At 44.8% G+C, this 17,837-nt stretch overlaps 1 protein-coding gene across 8 annotated transcripts in view; it reads left to right on the plus strand.

The window, feature by feature from the left end:
* LOC134356672 (copine-9-like) overlaps positions 1-17,837 on the plus strand; it is a 585,942-nt gene that overhangs the window by 522,763 nt on the left and 45,342 nt on the right. For all 8 annotated transcript variants that reach the window (XM_063067690.1, XM_063067684.1, XM_063067685.1 and 5 more), the window contains one exon: positions 9,457-9,584. In XM_063067690.1, coding sequence (XP_062923760.1) covers positions 9,457-9,584 — 128 coding nt within the window. The remainder of the gene's footprint in view (positions 1-9,456; positions 9,585-17,837) is intronic.

Consider the following 17,837-nt stretch of genomic DNA (forward strand, 5'->3'; position numbering starts at 1 on the left):
TCCTGTCCCATGATCCTCTCGTATCCCTTTTGCCAATCACCTGTCCAGCTCTTGACTCCATCCCTCCCCCTCCTGTCTTCTCCTATCATTTTGGATCTTCCCCCTCCCCCTCCAACTTTCAAATCCCTTACTCACTCTTCCTTCAGTTAGTCCTGATGAAGGGTCTTGGCCTGAAACGTCGACTGTACCTCTTCCTAGAGATGCTGCCTGGCCTGCTGCGTTCACCAGCAACTTTGATGTGTGTTGCTTGATCTTTTTCCATTGAATGATGCATTTGAGAATAGGGCTGAACAAAATATAAATTGCCATTGTTTGTAGATGTTCAGTGTATCTATGCCATTATCATTGCTGCAACTGGTTAATATAGAAGAGTCTTACATTTATAAATCCCCTCTTATGTCCCCTTCAGCCAGTATCATAGTGCTTTACATTCAGTGAAGTACGTTTGAAGTGCAGTAATTTAGGAAATGCAGTAGCATAAACTCCCACAAGTGATAATGACCGCATAATCTGTTTCAGTGATGTTGACAGAGAGAAACAGGGAACAAAGCAATACACACAAAAAGCTGGAGGAACTCAGCATCTCAGTCAGCATCTATGGAAGTGAATAACCAGTTGGTGTTTCAGGCCAAGACCCTTCTTCTGAACTGGAAAAAAAGGGGAAAACACTGGAGTAAAAAAAGGGTGGGTGGTGGGGGAAGAGGACAAGCTAGAATGTGATAGGTGAAGCCAGGTGGGTGGGAAAGGTACAGGGTTAGAGGATATAAGGAATCTGATAGGAGAGGAGACTGGACCATGGGTGATAGAGAAGAAGGAGGGGCACAGGGGGAGGTGATAGGCAGATGAGGAGAAGAGGTAAGAGAGAATTAAATGTAATAGTAAAAAATGTGTGGGTGACACAAATCTAGGAAGCAGTGAGAGCTGAGAGGAGTATTTAGAGAGACACCAGAGTGATTTGGATAAATTGAGAGGATTGACCACTTTTGGTTCCTGGAAATGATCATCACCAATAGCCTGCTCTAATCCAACCATGTTGCTGCACAGTCAAGGGAGCTCACCAACACGCCTACTTCCTCAGAAGGCATGTCCCTGTCAACCCTTACCAATTCTTAACAATGATCCAAAGAAAACACACTATCTGGATACATGATAGCTTTAATGGCAAAAGTTCTCCATGTGACTGGAAACACTGCAAAAAGTTGTGGACATAGTTCATTACAAAACTGTGGACTCTGTCTATACTTCTCACTGCCTCAGTAAATGAGCCAGCATAATCAAAGACCCTATCACCCCAGGCATTCTCCCTTCTCCCCTCTCCCACTGGGCAAAAGTTACGAAAGCCTGAAAGCACATACGACGAGACTCAAGGACAGCTTTCAATTCCACTGTTATTAGATACTTTAAAATGGACTTTTATATAAGATGGACCCTTGGCCTCACAATCTACCTCATTATGATCTTGAACTCAGTATATTGTTCACCTGCACTGCACTTTCTCTGTAACGTTTGCACCTTAATCTGCATTATTGTTGTTTACCTTGTTCTACCTCAATGCACCATGTAATGATCTGATCTGTATGAACAGTGTTGCAAGACAAGCTTTTCACTGCATCTCGGTGCATGTGACAATATAAGCTAATACCAATATCATTACAGATACATAGAGAATCCAATATAATATGATGAGGTTGAAGGTGAGGTTTATTAGGATACTAGGGCAGAAGCGAAGTGGCCACCTCACTCGTTCAGTAGAGGAGATAAACCACCATCTCAGTCTCATTTTCAGTGACACCTCAAGAGAGCAGGACCTCGGCCCGTGTGAGGCACCGGTGACACCTCCAGAACCGGTGAGTCAATTCAACATCTCTGAAGCCCCCTCCCCGAAGGATGTCAAAGAAGCAGTCAAAGCAGCAAGAGCAAGTTCCACCCCGGCCCCAGCGGAGTGCCGTACAAAGTCTACAAGCAGTGCCCAAGGCTCCTTGTGCGACTCTGGAAGATCGTAAAGGTGATCTGGCGGAGAGGAAAGAAGAGCTGGAAGCACGCGGAGGGTGTCTGGATACAAAAAGAAGAGGATTCAAGCAACATCGAGCAGTTTCATATTATCTCGCTGCTTAGCGTTGAAGGGAAGATCTTCTTCAAGATTGTGGCCCAACGTTTAACTGAGTTCCTCTTGAAGAATGGACACACAGATAACTCAGTGCAGAAGGGGGGAGTCCCAGGAGTACCTGGATGCCTGCAGCACACAGGAGTGGTGACCCAGCTGATCCAGGAGGCAAGGGAGAACAGAGGAGACCTTGCAGCACTCTGGCTAGACCTAACCAACGCCTATGGATCCATCCCACACAAGCTCACTGAAGCAGCACTGACAAGACAGAGATAATCCGAAACCTCATTCTGGACTATTACAGCAACTTCAGGTTGAGAGTCTCCTCAGGGTCTCTAACATCCGCCTGGCATCGACTGGAGAAGGGCATAATGACTGGCTGCACAATCTCGGTGTCACTCTTCTCATTGGCCATAAACATGATTGTCAAAGCAGTGGAGGTGGAATGTAGAGGCCCCATGCCTAGATCTGGTACTCGGCAGCCCCCCATGAGAGCATTCATGGATGACCTGACGATGATGGCAACATCCGCCCCTGGGTGCAGGTGGCTCCTTCAAGGGCTGGAACGGCTCATCCCATGAGCAAGGATGAGCTTTAAACCAGCCAAGTCCAGGTCTCTGGTCCTGAAGGAGGGAGGAGTGGCTGATCAGTTCCACTTCACCCTGGGAGGGATCCAGATTCCAACGGTGACAGAAAAGCCAGTCAAGAACCTGGGCAAGATCTTTGACAGTTCCCTGAAGGACACAGCCACAAATTGGGGCTTCCAGGAAAATTCAAAGCCTGGATGTACCAACACGGAGTCCTGCCAAGGCTACACTGGCCCCTTCTAGTCTACGAGGTGCCAATGTCAACAGCGGAGGCTCTGTAGAAGACTATCAGTCAGTCTCTCCGGAGGTGGTTGGGGCTTCCCTGGACCTTAAGCAGCATTGCCCTGTATGGGCATTCCACCAAGCTGTGGCTCCCCATCAGTAGCCTATCAGAGGAATTCAAAGTCACTCCAGCCAGGGAGGTTATGATGTACTGAGACTCCGCTGATGTTAAAGTCACTTCAGCAGGAATCCGCGTAAAGACCGGAAGGAAGTGGCAGACACAGGAAGCTGTTGACAGAGTGGAGATACAGCTGTGGCACAACATCTTGGTGGGCACTGTGACGGTGGGGCGGGCAGGAATGGACTGTTTTCCCAAACCATGTTACAACAAAACCCGTGGAAAGGCGAAGTGTCAACTGGTTCAGAACGAGATACGAGCAGCAGTAGGGGAAGAACGATACAGCGAGATGATTGGCATGCACAGACAAGGCTCCTGAACTAGATGGGAGCATGCAGAACCTCGCAAGTTCACCTGGACAGATCTCTGGAGAGCCGAACCATTGCGCATCAAGTTTCTCATCCAATCGGTCTATGACGTTCTCCCAAGCCCGGCCAACCTGCACAGGTGGGGCATGGCAAACACTCCAGCATGCCAACTGTGTCAGAAGAGGGGCACCTTGGAGCATATCTGAAGTTGCTGCCCGAAGGCGTTGGGGGAAGGGCGATACCGCTGGCGCCATGACCAAGTCCTAAGGTCCATGGCAGACACAATCAGCACAGCAATTCAAGACAGCAAAAATCAGCACGTTCCCAAACAGTCCATCACTTTTATAAGAGCGGGGGAGAAGGCTCAACTTCGGCCTAGCTCCTCGGGAGGGCTTCTTGCCACTGCACGAGACTGGCAGCTCCAAGTCGACCTAGGGAGGCAGCTTAAGTTCCCAGAAAGCATCACAGCCACTTCCCTCCACCCGGACATGGTGTTAATATCGGAGTCTACAAAGCAAATAGTCCTGCTGGAACTTACTATCCACTGGGAAGACCGGATTGAAGAGGCCAACAAGTGCGAGAGGACTAAATACACAGATCTTGTTGCAGAATGCTGGAGCAATGGCTGGAGAGCTCGCTGTGAGCCAGTCGAAGTTGGGTGCCAGGGCTTTACTGGCCATTCGTTACAGCGGACTCTAAACCTCCTTGGAGTTAAAGGACTGCAGTGCAGAACAGCCACCAAGAACATTCCGGAGCCTGCTGAAAAGGCCTCATGGTGGCTGTGGATCCGGAGGGGAGATCCGTGGATTAGTGCGCCACTTGGACACAAGTCGGAGGCTGATCATCCCCGGCTGGGTCGCCCGGTCGAGATTGTCTGATGATTAATGACCCGAAACACCCTATGACCCCGGGTTCATCACTGAAGACGTGTCCAAGTAGCACCAGAAGGTGTATTCTACAACTAAATACTAGGATTAAATCGAGAGTTTGCTGGGTGGCATAGCCTGAAGAGCCAGGGAGGCCTGTTCCATGCGATCTCAATCAATCAACAAATAAATAAGTAAATGGAGAAAGCCTGGAACAACCATCTGCTGTCACGCGGGGAGGTTCAGAAGGCCAAATCTGTTTGTTTTGTTTGCCAAGCCCGTTCGTGGAGCTCAGTCTCACTGGATTCCCCAATATTGCACTAGGGATCAGCACTTAAATCCCATTCCAAGCATGACTTGGTGCAGGGTCTGAGAAGCATCAGATTTGATGGGAAGACAAAAGTGCAGATACTGCAAACCGGAGCAAGAAACAGAACACTGGAAGACCTGAGTGGGTCAAGTAGCACCCGTGGAGACAACAAGTGTAAATCCTCCCTACATTGGGACTGCGAGGGAAGAGGAAAGGTTGCCAGTTTACAGTGGATGTAACAAAGGTGGGGGGATATGTGCTGTGTAGGACAGAAGGGTTAAATTGATCTTGGAGTAGATGAGTACAATATCGTGGGCTAAAGAGCCCATACAATGCTGTACTGGCCATCTTCTATGTATATCTATACAAGGGGTTTGGAGGCAGGATAGATTTTGGAGTGTGACAGGTGGAACTATTTGGGGAAGGAATGAGGGGCTATTTTAAGGGGAATTGTAAGGCTTACAGAGGCTTTTGAAATTCACTGGAAAACAATTGGACAAAAGCAATTTTGAGATGCAGATGCAGTGAGAAAAATATAGTAAATGAGAATATGCAATTACAAGAATTTTGCCAACACTCGAGAGGTTGGGCAGGGACTTTATTCCTTGGAGCTAGGAGACCGAGGGTGATCTTATAAAGATATATGATCATAAGAGACATAAATAGGGTAAATGCACACAGTCATTTCCTCAGGGAAAGAGAACCAAAAACTAAAGGGCAGAAGTTTAAGATGAGATGGGAAAGATTTAAAAGTGACCAGAACATGGTGGGTATATGGAACAAGCTGCCAGAGAAAGTAATTGTGATAAGTACAATTTAAAAGATACTTGGATAGGATAGGAAATATTTAGTGGGATATACGCCAACCGTGGGCAAATTGGACTAGTTTAGGTGGTTGGCATTGGATCTTGGTTAGCATGGATAAGTAGGGCTGAAAAACTTATTTCCATGCTGAATTACAATATAACTCTGGGTAAATATAGAACAATGGTTCTCACCCTTATCTTCATTGGCATTGAATGTATGAGCTGGGATGTCATGAAGAAGTTGCACACAACAATAGTTGCGTCATACCTACAGTATTGTTTACTGTTCTGGCCACTATTCTACAGGAAAGCTGTAGTAACAACAGAGAGATTGTGGAAGAGGTTTGTAAATATGTTGCCTAGAATGAAGGACAGTAGTTATAAGAAGTTGGTTAGTCCTAACTTATTTTCACTGAATATAAGAGGATGAGACGTTGCCTTAAAGAAGTTTAAAAAATTATGATGGACGTAGATAGAATGGATAGCTTAAATCTTTTTCCCAGGGTAGGGGAGTCTAGGACTAGAGGGCAAAAGTTAAAAGTGAAAAAGGAAAAATTTAAAGATCTGAAGGAATAGTTTTTTCCATACCGAGGGTAGTAAATATTTGGATTGAGCTTCCAAAGGAGTTGGTGGAAAGAGATACGAAGGATGTTTTAAAAGGGTACTTCAAAAGAGGTAGAGGGATCCAGGTCAAATACAGGAAAATAGGATTCATATGGTCATTCAGTTTTGACAAGGAGCTCTGAAAGGGTTTATTTCTGTGCCAGTTGTTTCTCTGGTTTCTCTGACCTGCTGCTATTTGTAGCAGGACCAAATGCTGATAAATTTCTTAGATATTGAATCCATTCAGTATTTTGGGGTTATGAGTTCTAGATTCCAAAAATCTTGTTTCACAGAGTTTTCCGGGGTTTCTCTTAAGGGCATCAATTTAACTGTATGCAATAAAACTTGGAAGGTTAGATGGGTTGGAATCCTTACCTACAAAGTAAACAACACAATTCTCCTACCTTTACTTTCTGGAGCACATTTGGATTTTATCTTTATAACACACACAAAACGCTGGAGGAATTGAGCAGATTAGGCAGCATCTATGGAAAAAAATGCAGTCAACGTTTCGGGTCAAAACTCTTCAGCCGGGCTTCTTTTCTTACTAAGTGCAATCGTGAGCAATAGCCAGATCGTAAATGTTGATCAAGTCAACTAGTTCCCAAAGAGAACTCCGATAGGCCAATCAGATGGTTCACTGCTGCTCAGCGATAGAACACAAAACAGGCAAAAGGGTCGCTAGCCCCTGTACCCCAGAAACACACCTGAATACTGCTATGCATGACCTGATCTGAAAGCATCATGTTGACTCATAACAGATCGTGTTAATGGTGGAACAGCTTGGTCAAGGATGGGGTGATCAGCACAGATGGACAAATTATACCTCCACTACCCCTTAAGTAGACTGATGAAAAAAAGCTGATGAGTAGATTTGAAAGGGGAGGGGAGGGGCGAGAGAAACGTCAGGCAATAGGTGAACCTTGGAGGGGGAGGAATGAAGCAAAGAGCGAGGAAGTTGATTGGTAAAAGAGACAGAAGGCCATGGAAGAAAGAAGAAAGGGAGGGAGGAGCACCAGAGGGAGGCGATGGGTGGGCAAGGAGATAACGTGAGAGAAGGACAAGGGGATGGAAAATGGTGAAGGAGTGGGGTGGAAGTTTGAGAAATCGATGTTCATCCCATCAGGTTGGAGACTAGCCAAACGGAATATAAGGTGTTATTCTTCCAAACTAAGTGGCTGTTTTAATTCCACTTCCCATTCCCATTCCGATATGTCCATCCATGGCCTCCTCCACCGTTGGGATAAGACCACACTCCTCACCGCCCCCCTTCACGATTTCCCATCCCCTTACAGTGGATTGAAATTCTTGAGGATATAGACATTAAGAAAGAGGATGTGCTAGAGCTTTGAAAAGTATAAAGTTGGATAAGTCACTGGGTCCGGACAAGATATACCCCAGACTACTGTGGGAAACGAGGGAGAAGATTACTGAGCCTCTGGTGATGATCTTTGCATCATCAATAGGGATGAGAGAAGTACCAGAGGATTGGAGGTTTGCCAATGTTGTTCCCTTGTTCAAGAAAGGGAGTAGAGATAACCCAAAAAATTATTGACCTGGGCAAGTTGTTGGAGAAGATCCTGAGAGGCAAGATTTATGAGCATTCGGAGATAAATAATCTGATTAGGGATTGTCAGTGTGGCTTTGTCAAGAGCAGGCCGTGCCTTACGAGTCTGATTGATTTCTTTGAGGATATAACAAAACTCTTTGATGGAGGTAGAGCAGTAAATGTAGTGCATATGGATTTCAGTAAGGCACTTGATGAGTTCCCCATGCAAGGCTCATTCAGAAAGTAAGGAGACATAGTACCTTGCTTTGTCAATCCATAATTGGCTTGCACACAGAAGGCAAAAAGTGGTTGTAGATGGTTTGTATTCTGCTTGGAGGTGTCACAACCACAGATTCGGCAGCGCAGCAGATAGGCAATTGCACTCATGAATATGCACGTGTCAGCTAATTATTACTTCATTGTGAAAGTATTTAACTCCATTCGTTCCATCGTAGTATTTGTCGAGACTGGACATAGCTATGCTTCGTTAGCTGCATCTCACCTTGCCTGAGAAATGGGACTGTCGAGTCAACTGACTCTGAAGACTAGCGTTTAATTCTTAGTTGTTCTTTTCAGCAGCAGTGTAGGCTTCATTTTCCATTTGAGTGTTTTAGTCAATGGCCCTTTTTTGGCCTAGCGTTTATTGTTTTCTTTTTCCTTTAACATTGTTTGCATTAAAGTCTGTGAGCTATTGACCTGCTTCAATGTCTCTCACTCCACACTTGGGCCATATCCGAACCTGGCGACAACTATAGAGAGATTACAGAGGAGATTTACAAGGATGTTGACTGGATTGGAGAGTGTGCCTTACAGGTTGAGTGAACTTGGCCTTTTCTCCTTGGAGTGACGGAGGATGAGTGGCGACCTGATAGAGGTGTATAAGATAATGAACATGTAGGTAGCCAGAGGCTTTTCCCCAGGGCTGAAATGGCTAACAGGAGGGGACACAGTTTTAAGGTGCTTGGAGTGGTGGGTGCATGGAGTGCACTGCCAGTGATAGTGGTAGAATTGGATACAATAGGGTCTTTTAAGACCCTCTTAGATAGGTACATGGAGCTTAGAAAAATAGAGGACTATGCAGTAGGGATATTCTAGGCAGTTACATGGTCGGCACAACATTGTGGGCTGAAGGGCCTGTAGTGTGCTGTAGATTTCTATATTCTATGTTTATACCTGAGAACAGAGACTGGGAGAATTTGTGTAAAGCTTAGATCTTCATAAGTCAGATCTATTCTAATCAATGCACCCAATGTGTAGGCAAGTCCCCTGTATTATAGGGGTGGAAGATTGCATCTCATAGGCTGCAACATGAATCAGAATCAGGTTTAATATCGTTTACATATAACGTGAAGTTTGTTGTTTTGTGGCAGCAATATACTTATACTTTATTGTCACCAAACAATTGATACTAGAACGTACAATCATCACAGCGATATAGTGCAATATATTAAAAAACTATCAATTACAATTTTAAAAATTATATACTGTGTGTGTGTGTGTGTGTGTGTGTGTGTGTGTGAGAGAGAGGGAGATTGGGGTCTTTATCGATGGATGCTGCTTTTTTGAAGGCATCCTCTGTGCTGGGGAGGTTAGTCCATGATGGAGCTGGCTAAGTTTGTAACCCTCTGTAGCTTTTCCAAAAAATGTGCTCGTGTTTTTGGTGACATTCCAAGTCTCCACAAACTCCTAACGAAATATAGCTGCTATTTTTTTTTACAGTTTCTCACATAAATTCCATGAGCAAATTTTATTCCATATCACAAGAGCTTAGGTCATGATTTGTAAATATGAGCATGAATTTCCATGACTGTAATGTGAGTGCCATCTGTACTGATAAACCAGCATTCACTGTTCAGGCCATCTCAGTTTGATTTGGTACAGCTGCTGTTTGATTGGGTTACTCTTCCAATGTGCCGTCTTTAGAATGCAGATCCAGACAACCCAAACTGCAACGGGATTGATGGAGTACTGGAGGGATATTATCAGAGCTTGCGGAGAGTGCAACTGTATGGACCAACCAACTTCGCACCAGTCATTAATCAGGTCGCCAGGTCAGTACGTCAAAGTAATTTTATTATCAAAGTACATATATGTCACCATATACAACCCTGAGATTCATTTTCTTGTGGGCATTCACAGTAGATACTGAAAACACAACAGAAAGGCCACACCCAACAGGACAAGTAAGGGTAAATCATTCAAACCAATGTCTTTTATCTTCTCTGGCAGAAAAGAACAGAACACCAATTGAAACTCCCAAAATCGTTACTGATTTAATTTAATTTATTTATACAGGCAAAAGGAAGGTCAACAATGATTCAGATAAGAACATCAGAATGTTGCAATGTGGGTACATTATAAATGACTTGCTTAGGGATCCTAGGTTCCTTAAGATTGTCATAGCTACTGGGAGGGTGGGGATAAGCTCCCTCTACCTATTAAATGCTCCCATTGGTATGCGTCTCAAATAGCCTTTGACAACCAAGTCCAGTTCCTGACCTTCATGTGTGGTTTAGCTACAAAGCTCGATGGAACTGTTTCTTCTGATAGGAAGAGGGCCAAGGGTGGGTTATTGGCACCTTAAAACCTGTTGAGATAAGGCTCGTCAGCTGTGGCTGACAGCTCATCTAGAAGAAGGGAAACTCGGATCTCTCATCTCCGCTGCCTCATGGTTACACCTACTCATGGGGAAGGCTTCAGGAGTAAACCCTGAGAAAATAATCTGGAGCTGAAGTCCCTAAGGTGATCCAACATTAAGTTCAATGCTAACTGGCAACTCCTGCAATGCCACTGGTGTCAAATTGTATCGGTCTCTGCCGTTCCTTTGGATATAACAGCTATATGGAGTAGGGGAGCCTGTTGCATGGGCAACAGCTTTGTCTCCATATTGTACTGCCCTGCCTTATATACCAGCTTGCGTATTGACTTTGACAGCTAGAACACAATATCCGTGGTCGACCACAACCAACAGAGGGCCATTAGGTATCTGATTATGGTCCCTGGAAGAAAGTACAGATATTTCTTTCACTGATACGTTGATCACACTGGCCACTTCATGAGAGTGCCTCTGGAAGGAAAAATCAACCTTGATGCACAATGAAAGATGAGCAGATTTCCAGACTTAATAGGATTAGTCTTCCACAAAGTCTAGTGCTTGTCCAGACCATATATTTCTTACAGAGTTACAGACTAACAGAGCAAACAAAGAGGCCCTCCAGCTTGTCCATCAATTAAGATGCCAATTTGACACATATGCTTCTAAACAGTTCTTATCCATACACCTGCACAAACATATTTTAAATGTTGTCATTGTACCAACCTGAACTACCTCTCCTGGCAGCTTTGTCCACATATACACCATCTGCTACATGAAGAAGTTACCATCCAGGTCCCAATTAAATCTCCTCTCACGTCAAATCTATTTTCCCCTGCTGCTTGATTCCCTATCATTGGGGGAAAAGTCTGTGCATTCACCCTCCCTGTGCCCCTCTTGCTTTCATAAGTCACCCTTCAAACTCTTGCACTCCAAGGAATAAAATCGTAGCCCTCTATTACCCTCTATTCCCTTCATTGTACAAACTAATGAAATAATTTTTTCCCCTGCCTATTATGCCACTGACATTTAGCACAGCAATGAAGGGCCACCGTCTCTAGCAATGCTGAGGGCTTTTTTCAGTAGCCAGTGGCTTCCTCTCGTTCTTCACCACTGTCAGCCATGCAGGTCCTGGGTGGAGACTCAGGAATACCATCGCACTCAGATGTAGAAGGGTTCTTCGTTGCTGTTTCGGTAACAGTTTTCTGTGATCAGTCAGGGTTGTTGGACCCCCCGAACCTGAAGAACTGGAGGACCATTCTTAGTCTGGGCTCCACCCTTTGACCTGTTTGGCGTGGATGACCCTGTCAAGAGCCAAAGCATAAAGCCCTGACTCCAGACAGCATATCGCTGAGGCATGCAAGCCTCCAAAACATGACGAGGTTGTGGTCCTCTTGGAGGAAACAAATGATGTAGCCATCAAAATGGTTTGAAAGTTACTCAGATTCAGATTCAGATTTAGGGTTAAACCTACAGTGAAGTGCATCCTTTGTGTTAACAACCAACACACCCTAATGCTGTAATGGAGGAAGGGCAGCCCTCAAGAGGGGACAAATGAGGACCTTGGATGTGAATCCCAAACACTGAACCTCGTACTCCAGTCTTACTGATTCTCATACCTAACGGGTCACTGGCCCTTGTGCCTTCTGCCCAGAACCCAGTGATAGTTCACTGACCCTGGTGGGTGGGGGGGGGGGAGGGTCACGGGGAGGGAAGGTATGGATTTCACTAGCCCTCATCCTCACTGGTCTGCCAGCCTGACATCCCACCACAGATGTCCTGGCCTTCAAACGTGGAGCGGAGGATTAGACCTCTAACTCCCCCACATCCCTGTGCATAAACCCTAAACTGACCCCTAATTCAGAATCAGAATCAGGTTTATTATCACCGACGTGTCGTGAAATTTGTTAATTTAACAGCAGCAGTTCAATGCAATACATAATATAGAAAGAAAAATAAATAAATCAATTGCAGTAAGTATATACAATACATGTATATTAAATAGATTTGAAATAGTGCAAAAACAGAAATAATATATATTAAAAATAGTGAGGTTGTGTTCATGGGTTCAATGTCTACTTAGGAACTGAATGGCGGAGGGGAGGAAGCAGTTCCTGAAACACCCCTAATTCTCCCCTCTCTCCCCTTGTTGTCCCATAGAGCCTGCTCTGCCATTCAATAAGATCATGGCTGATCTGGCCATGGATTCATCTCCACCTACCTGCCTGTTCCCCATAACCCTTAATTCCCCTACTATGAAAAAATCTATCCAACCTTGTCTTGAATATATTTATTGAGGTAGCCTCCACTGCTTCATTGGGCAGAGAATTCCACAGATTCACCACTCTCTGGGAAAAGCAGTTCTTCCTCATCTCCATCCTAAATCTACTCCCCTGAATCTTGAGGCTATGTCCCCTAGTTATAGTCTCACCTACCAGTGGAAACAACTTTCCTGCCTCTATCTTATCTATGCAACACTCACAACACACTGGAGGAACTCAGCAGGTCGGGCAGCATCCGTGGAAATCATCAGTCAACGTTTCGGGCTGGAACTCTTTGTCAATACTCAATCCTATCTATCTTATCTATTCCTTTCAAAATTTTATATGTTTCTATAAGATCTCCTCTCATTCTTCTGAATTCGAGCAAGTACAGTCCCAGGTGACTCAATCTCTTCTCACAGTCTAATCCCCTCATCTCTGGAATAGATCTGGTGAACCTCCTCTGCACCACCTCCAAAGCCAGTATATCCTTCCTCAAGTAAGGAGACTAGAACTGGACATAGTACTCCAGATGCAGCCTCACCAGTACCCTGTACAGTTGCAGCATAACCTCCCTGCTTTTAAATTCAATCCCTCTAGCAATGAAGGCCTTCTTGATAACCTGCTGTACCTGCAAACCAACCTTTTGTGATTCATGCACAAACACTCCCAAGTCCCTCTGCACAGCAGCGTGCTGCAATCTTTTACCATTTAAATAATAATCTGTTCTTTCATTCTTCCTTCCAAAGTGGATGACCCCTCATTTACCCACTTCATACTCCATCTGCCAGACCCTAGCCCACTCATTTAACCTATCTATATCTCTCTGCAGACTCTCCATATCTTCTGCACAATTTGCTTTTCCACTCAATTTAAATTTCCATTAAATTTTCTGCATGACATTTGCTGTCTTCCAATCCACTGGGACCTGCCCAGAATCCAACGAATTTTGGTAAATTATCATCAAACCCTCTACTATAAGTTCTGCCATTTCTTTCAGTATCCTGGGATGTATTCAATCAGGACCCAGGGGACTTGTCTGTCTTCAGGTCCACAAGGTTGCTCAGCACTAACGCTAGTGATAGTTATTGTATTGAGGTCCTCACCTCCCATCGCATCCATAATACCTCTCTTTGACATGTTAGATGTGTCCTGCACTGTGAAGACTGACACAAAATAGTCATTCAAAGCCTCTGCCATTTCCTCATTACCTAATATCAATTCCACCGTCTCATCCTCCAAGGGACCTATGTTCACTTTAGCCATGTTTTTCTGCTTTATATAATTATAAAAACATTTATTATCCATTTTTATATTTTGTGCCAGTTTACTTTCATAATCTAGCTTCACTTTCTTTTTTGCTTGCTTAATGGTTCTTTGTTGCTTTTTGAAGTTTTCCCAATCTTCCAGTTTCCCACTACTATTGGTGACTTCGTATGTATGAGCTTTTAATTTGATGCCTTCTTTTATTTCCTTAATTATCCAAAGCTGGCTCTCCCCACGCGTACTGTCCTTTCTTTTAACATTGAGCACCGTGAAAATTTTATTTGAAAGTCTTCCACCGTTCCTCAACCATCTCATCATATGACCTATGTTCCCAGTCTACACTAGCCAAATCCTCCTTCATCCCATTGTAGTCTCCATTGTTTAGGCACAATACACTGGCTTTTGATCAAACTATTGCACCCTCCATTTGCAAGAGAAGCACACTGTTTCCAAGATGATCCCTAACTGTAAGATTACTACTTTTACCTGATTCATTACACAGGACCAGATCTAAGACAACACATTCCCTTATAGGTTCAGTAACATGGTGTTCAAGAAAGCCATTATGGATGCATTCTATGAAGTCCACCTCAAAGCTGCCTTAACCAACTTGATCACCCAATCTATAGAACAAAGAACATAGAATAGCACAGCACAGTACAGGCCCTTCGGCCCACAATGTTATGCCAACCCTCAAACCCTGCCTCCCATATAAGCCCCCACCTTAAATTCCTCCATATACCTGTCTAGTAGTCTCTTAAACTTCACGAGTGTATCTGTCTCCACCACTGACTCAGGCAGTGCATTCCACACACCAACCACTCTCTGAGTAAAAAACCTTCCTCTAATATCCCCCTTGAACTTCCCACCCCTTACCTTAAAGCCATGTCCTCTTGTACTGAGCAGTGGTGCCCTGGGGAAGAGGCGTTGGCTATCCACTCTATCTATTCCTCTTATTATCTTGTACACCTCTATCATGTCTCCTCTCATCCTCCTTCTCTCCAAAGAGTAAAGCCCTAGCTCCCTTAATCTCTGATCATAATGCATACTCTCTAAACCAGGCAGCATCCTGGTAAATCTCCTCTGTACCCTTTCCAATGCTTCTACATCCTTCCTATCGTGAGGTGACCAGAACTGGACACAGTACTCCAAGTGTGGCCTAACCAGAGTTTTATAGAGCTGCATCATTACATCGCGACTCTTAAAATCTATCCCTCGACTTATGAAAGCTAATACCCCATAAGCTTTCTTAACTTCCCTATCCACCTGTGAGGCAACTTTCAGGGATCTGTGGACATGTACCCCGAGATCCCTCTGCTCCTCCACACTACCAAGTATCCTGCCATTTACTTTGTACTCTGCCTTGGAGTTTGTCCTTCCAAAGTGTACCACTTCACACTTCTCCGGGTTGAACTCCATCTGCCACTTCTCAGCCCACTTCTGCATCCTATCAATGTCTCTCTGCAATCTTTGACAATCCTCTACACTATCTACAACACCACCAACCTTTGTGTCATCTGCAAACTTGCCAATACACCCTTCTACCCCCACATCCAGGTCGTTAATAAAAATCACGAAAAGTAGAGGTCCCAGAACAGATCCTTATGGGACACCTCTAGTCACAATCCTCCAATCTGAATGAACTCCCTCCGCCACGACCCTCTGCCTTCTGCAGGCAAGCCAATTCTGAATCCACCTGGCCAAACTTCCCTGAACCCCATGCCTTCTGACTTTCTGAATAAGCCTACCATGTGGAACCTTGTCAAATACCTTACTAAAATCCATATAGATCACATCCACTGCACTACCCTCATCTATATGCCTGGTCACCTCCTCAAAGCACTCTATCAGGCTTGTTAGACATGATCTGCCCTTCACAAAGCCATGCTGACTGTCCTTGATCAGACCATGATTCTCTAAATGTCCATAGGTCCTATCTCTAAGAATCTTCTCCAACAGCTTTCCCACCACAGACGTAAGGCTCACTGGTCTAAAATTACCCAGACTATCCCTACTACCTTTTTTGAACAAGGGGACAACATTTGCCTCCAATCCTCCGGTACCATTCCCATGGACAACGAGGACATAAAGATCCTAGCCAGAGGCTCAGCAATCTCTTCCCTCGCCTCGTGGAGCAGCCTGGGGAATATTCCGTCAGGCCCCGGGGACTTATCCATCCTAATGTATTTTAACAACTCCAAAACCTCCTCTCCCTTAATATCAACATGCTCCAGAACATCAACCTCACTCATATTGTCCTCACCATTGTCAAACATAGAAACATAGAAAATAGGTGCAGGAGTAGGCCATTCGGCCCTTCGAGCCTGCACCGCCATTTATTATGATATGGCTGATCATCCAACTCAGAACCCTGCCCCAGCCTTCCCTCCATACCCCCTGATCCCCGTAGCCACAAGGGCCATATCTAACTCCCTCTTAAATATAACCAATGAACTGGCCTCAACTGTTTCCTGTGGCAGAGAATTCCACAGATTCACCACTCTCTGTGTGAAGAAGTTTTTCCTAATCTCGGTCCTAAAAGGCTTCCCCTTTATCCTCAAACTGTGACCCCTCGTTCTGGACTTCCCCAACATCGGGAACAATCTTCCTGCATCAAGTTCCCTCTCATTGGTGAATACCGAAGAGAAGTATTAATTGAGGACCTCGCTCACTTCCACAGCCTCCAGGCACATCTTCCCACCTTTATCTCTAATCGGTTCTACCTTCACTCCTGTCATCCTTTCTTTCTTCACATAATTGAAGAATGCCTTGGGGTTTTCCTTTACCCTACTCACCAAGGCCTTCTCATGCCCCCCTCTTGCTCTTCTCAGCCCCTTCTTAAGCTCCTTTCTTGCTTCCCTATATTCCTCAATAGACCCATCTGATCCCTGCTTCCTAAACCTCATGTATGCTGCCTTCTTCCACCTGACTAGATTTTCCATCTCACTTGTCACCCATGGTTCCTTCACCCTACCATTCTTTATCTTCCTCACCAGGACAAATTTATCCCTTACATCCCGCAAGAGATCTCTAAACATCGACCACATGTCCATAGTACTTTTCCCTGCAAAAACATCATCCCAATTCACACCCGCAAACCAAAGTCCCCCACAATAACTGCTGTTCCTTTCTTAGATGCCTCAGATATTTCTCCATTTATTACCTGTGCCACTGAAATGTTATTATTTAGTGGCCTCTAGACAACTCCCACAAGTGATTTTTTTTTTCCCTTTTACTCTTCCTCTTCTCTACCCAGATGGATTCAACATTCTGCTCCTTAGATCTTATATCGTCGCTCACTATCACCCCAATCTCATCCTCATTCAGAGCTCTACCCCACCTCCCTGACCTTCCTAATATCCTTCCATATTACCTGATATCCTTGGGTATTTAATCCCCTATCCTGTCCATCCTGCAACCACGTTTCTGTAATGACCACTAAATGATATCCCTTTGTACTAATTTGTGCCACAAATGTCAAATTCTGAGCCATTAGCTCGACCGAGACCACAGTTTGATGCCATCTTGACTGGAATTGTGTTCTAAGGAAGTTAACAGGATGGATTTCCACCTCCTTGTAATTGTGTTAGCAACTGGGATTGTGCACAAATATTCTCTGCTCGCTTGGAGGGCCATCTTGTTTCACACACTCACCAGATTCCTCCTCTCTGCTTTCTAACCTTTAATCACTCAGATTTCAGCAGTGTAGCCAGCCCCAGCAATGCCACATTTGGCATCATCTCCAGGGCTCTCCATGCTGACAATCCATGTGTGATCCCTACTTACCCAGAGGTCCACGATAGTCCCTTACCTTCTGCTGTTTGAGATACAACCCGAAAAATATGTCTGAGAGATTACTGCTGCAATCCCTAAATTGCCACGCTGACTGGCAGTCCAGTCAGTTTCTAAAACCAGCACATACAGAAGAGAATATTCAGTTTATGCTTCTTGACAAAGAGATAGGAAGTAACATGGACTGGGCCCCAGGGTAGCGTAGCAGTGAGCAACACTATCACAGCTTAGGGCGTCGGAGTTTGGAGTTCAACCCCAGCGTCCTCTGTATGGAGTTTCTACAGCCCATGGAGCGCGTGGGTTTTTTCTGGCTGCTCCAGTTTCCTCCCACAATCAGAAGATGTACCGGTTAGTAGATTAATAACTAACCGTAAATTGTCCCTCGATTAGGC

This window comes from Mobula hypostoma, chromosome 15, assembly GCF_963921235.1.
Source record: "Mobula hypostoma chromosome 15, sMobHyp1.1, whole genome shotgun sequence".
In the NCBI taxonomy this organism is placed as follows: Eukaryota; Metazoa; Chordata; class Chondrichthyes; order Myliobatiformes; family Myliobatidae; genus Mobula; species Mobula hypostoma.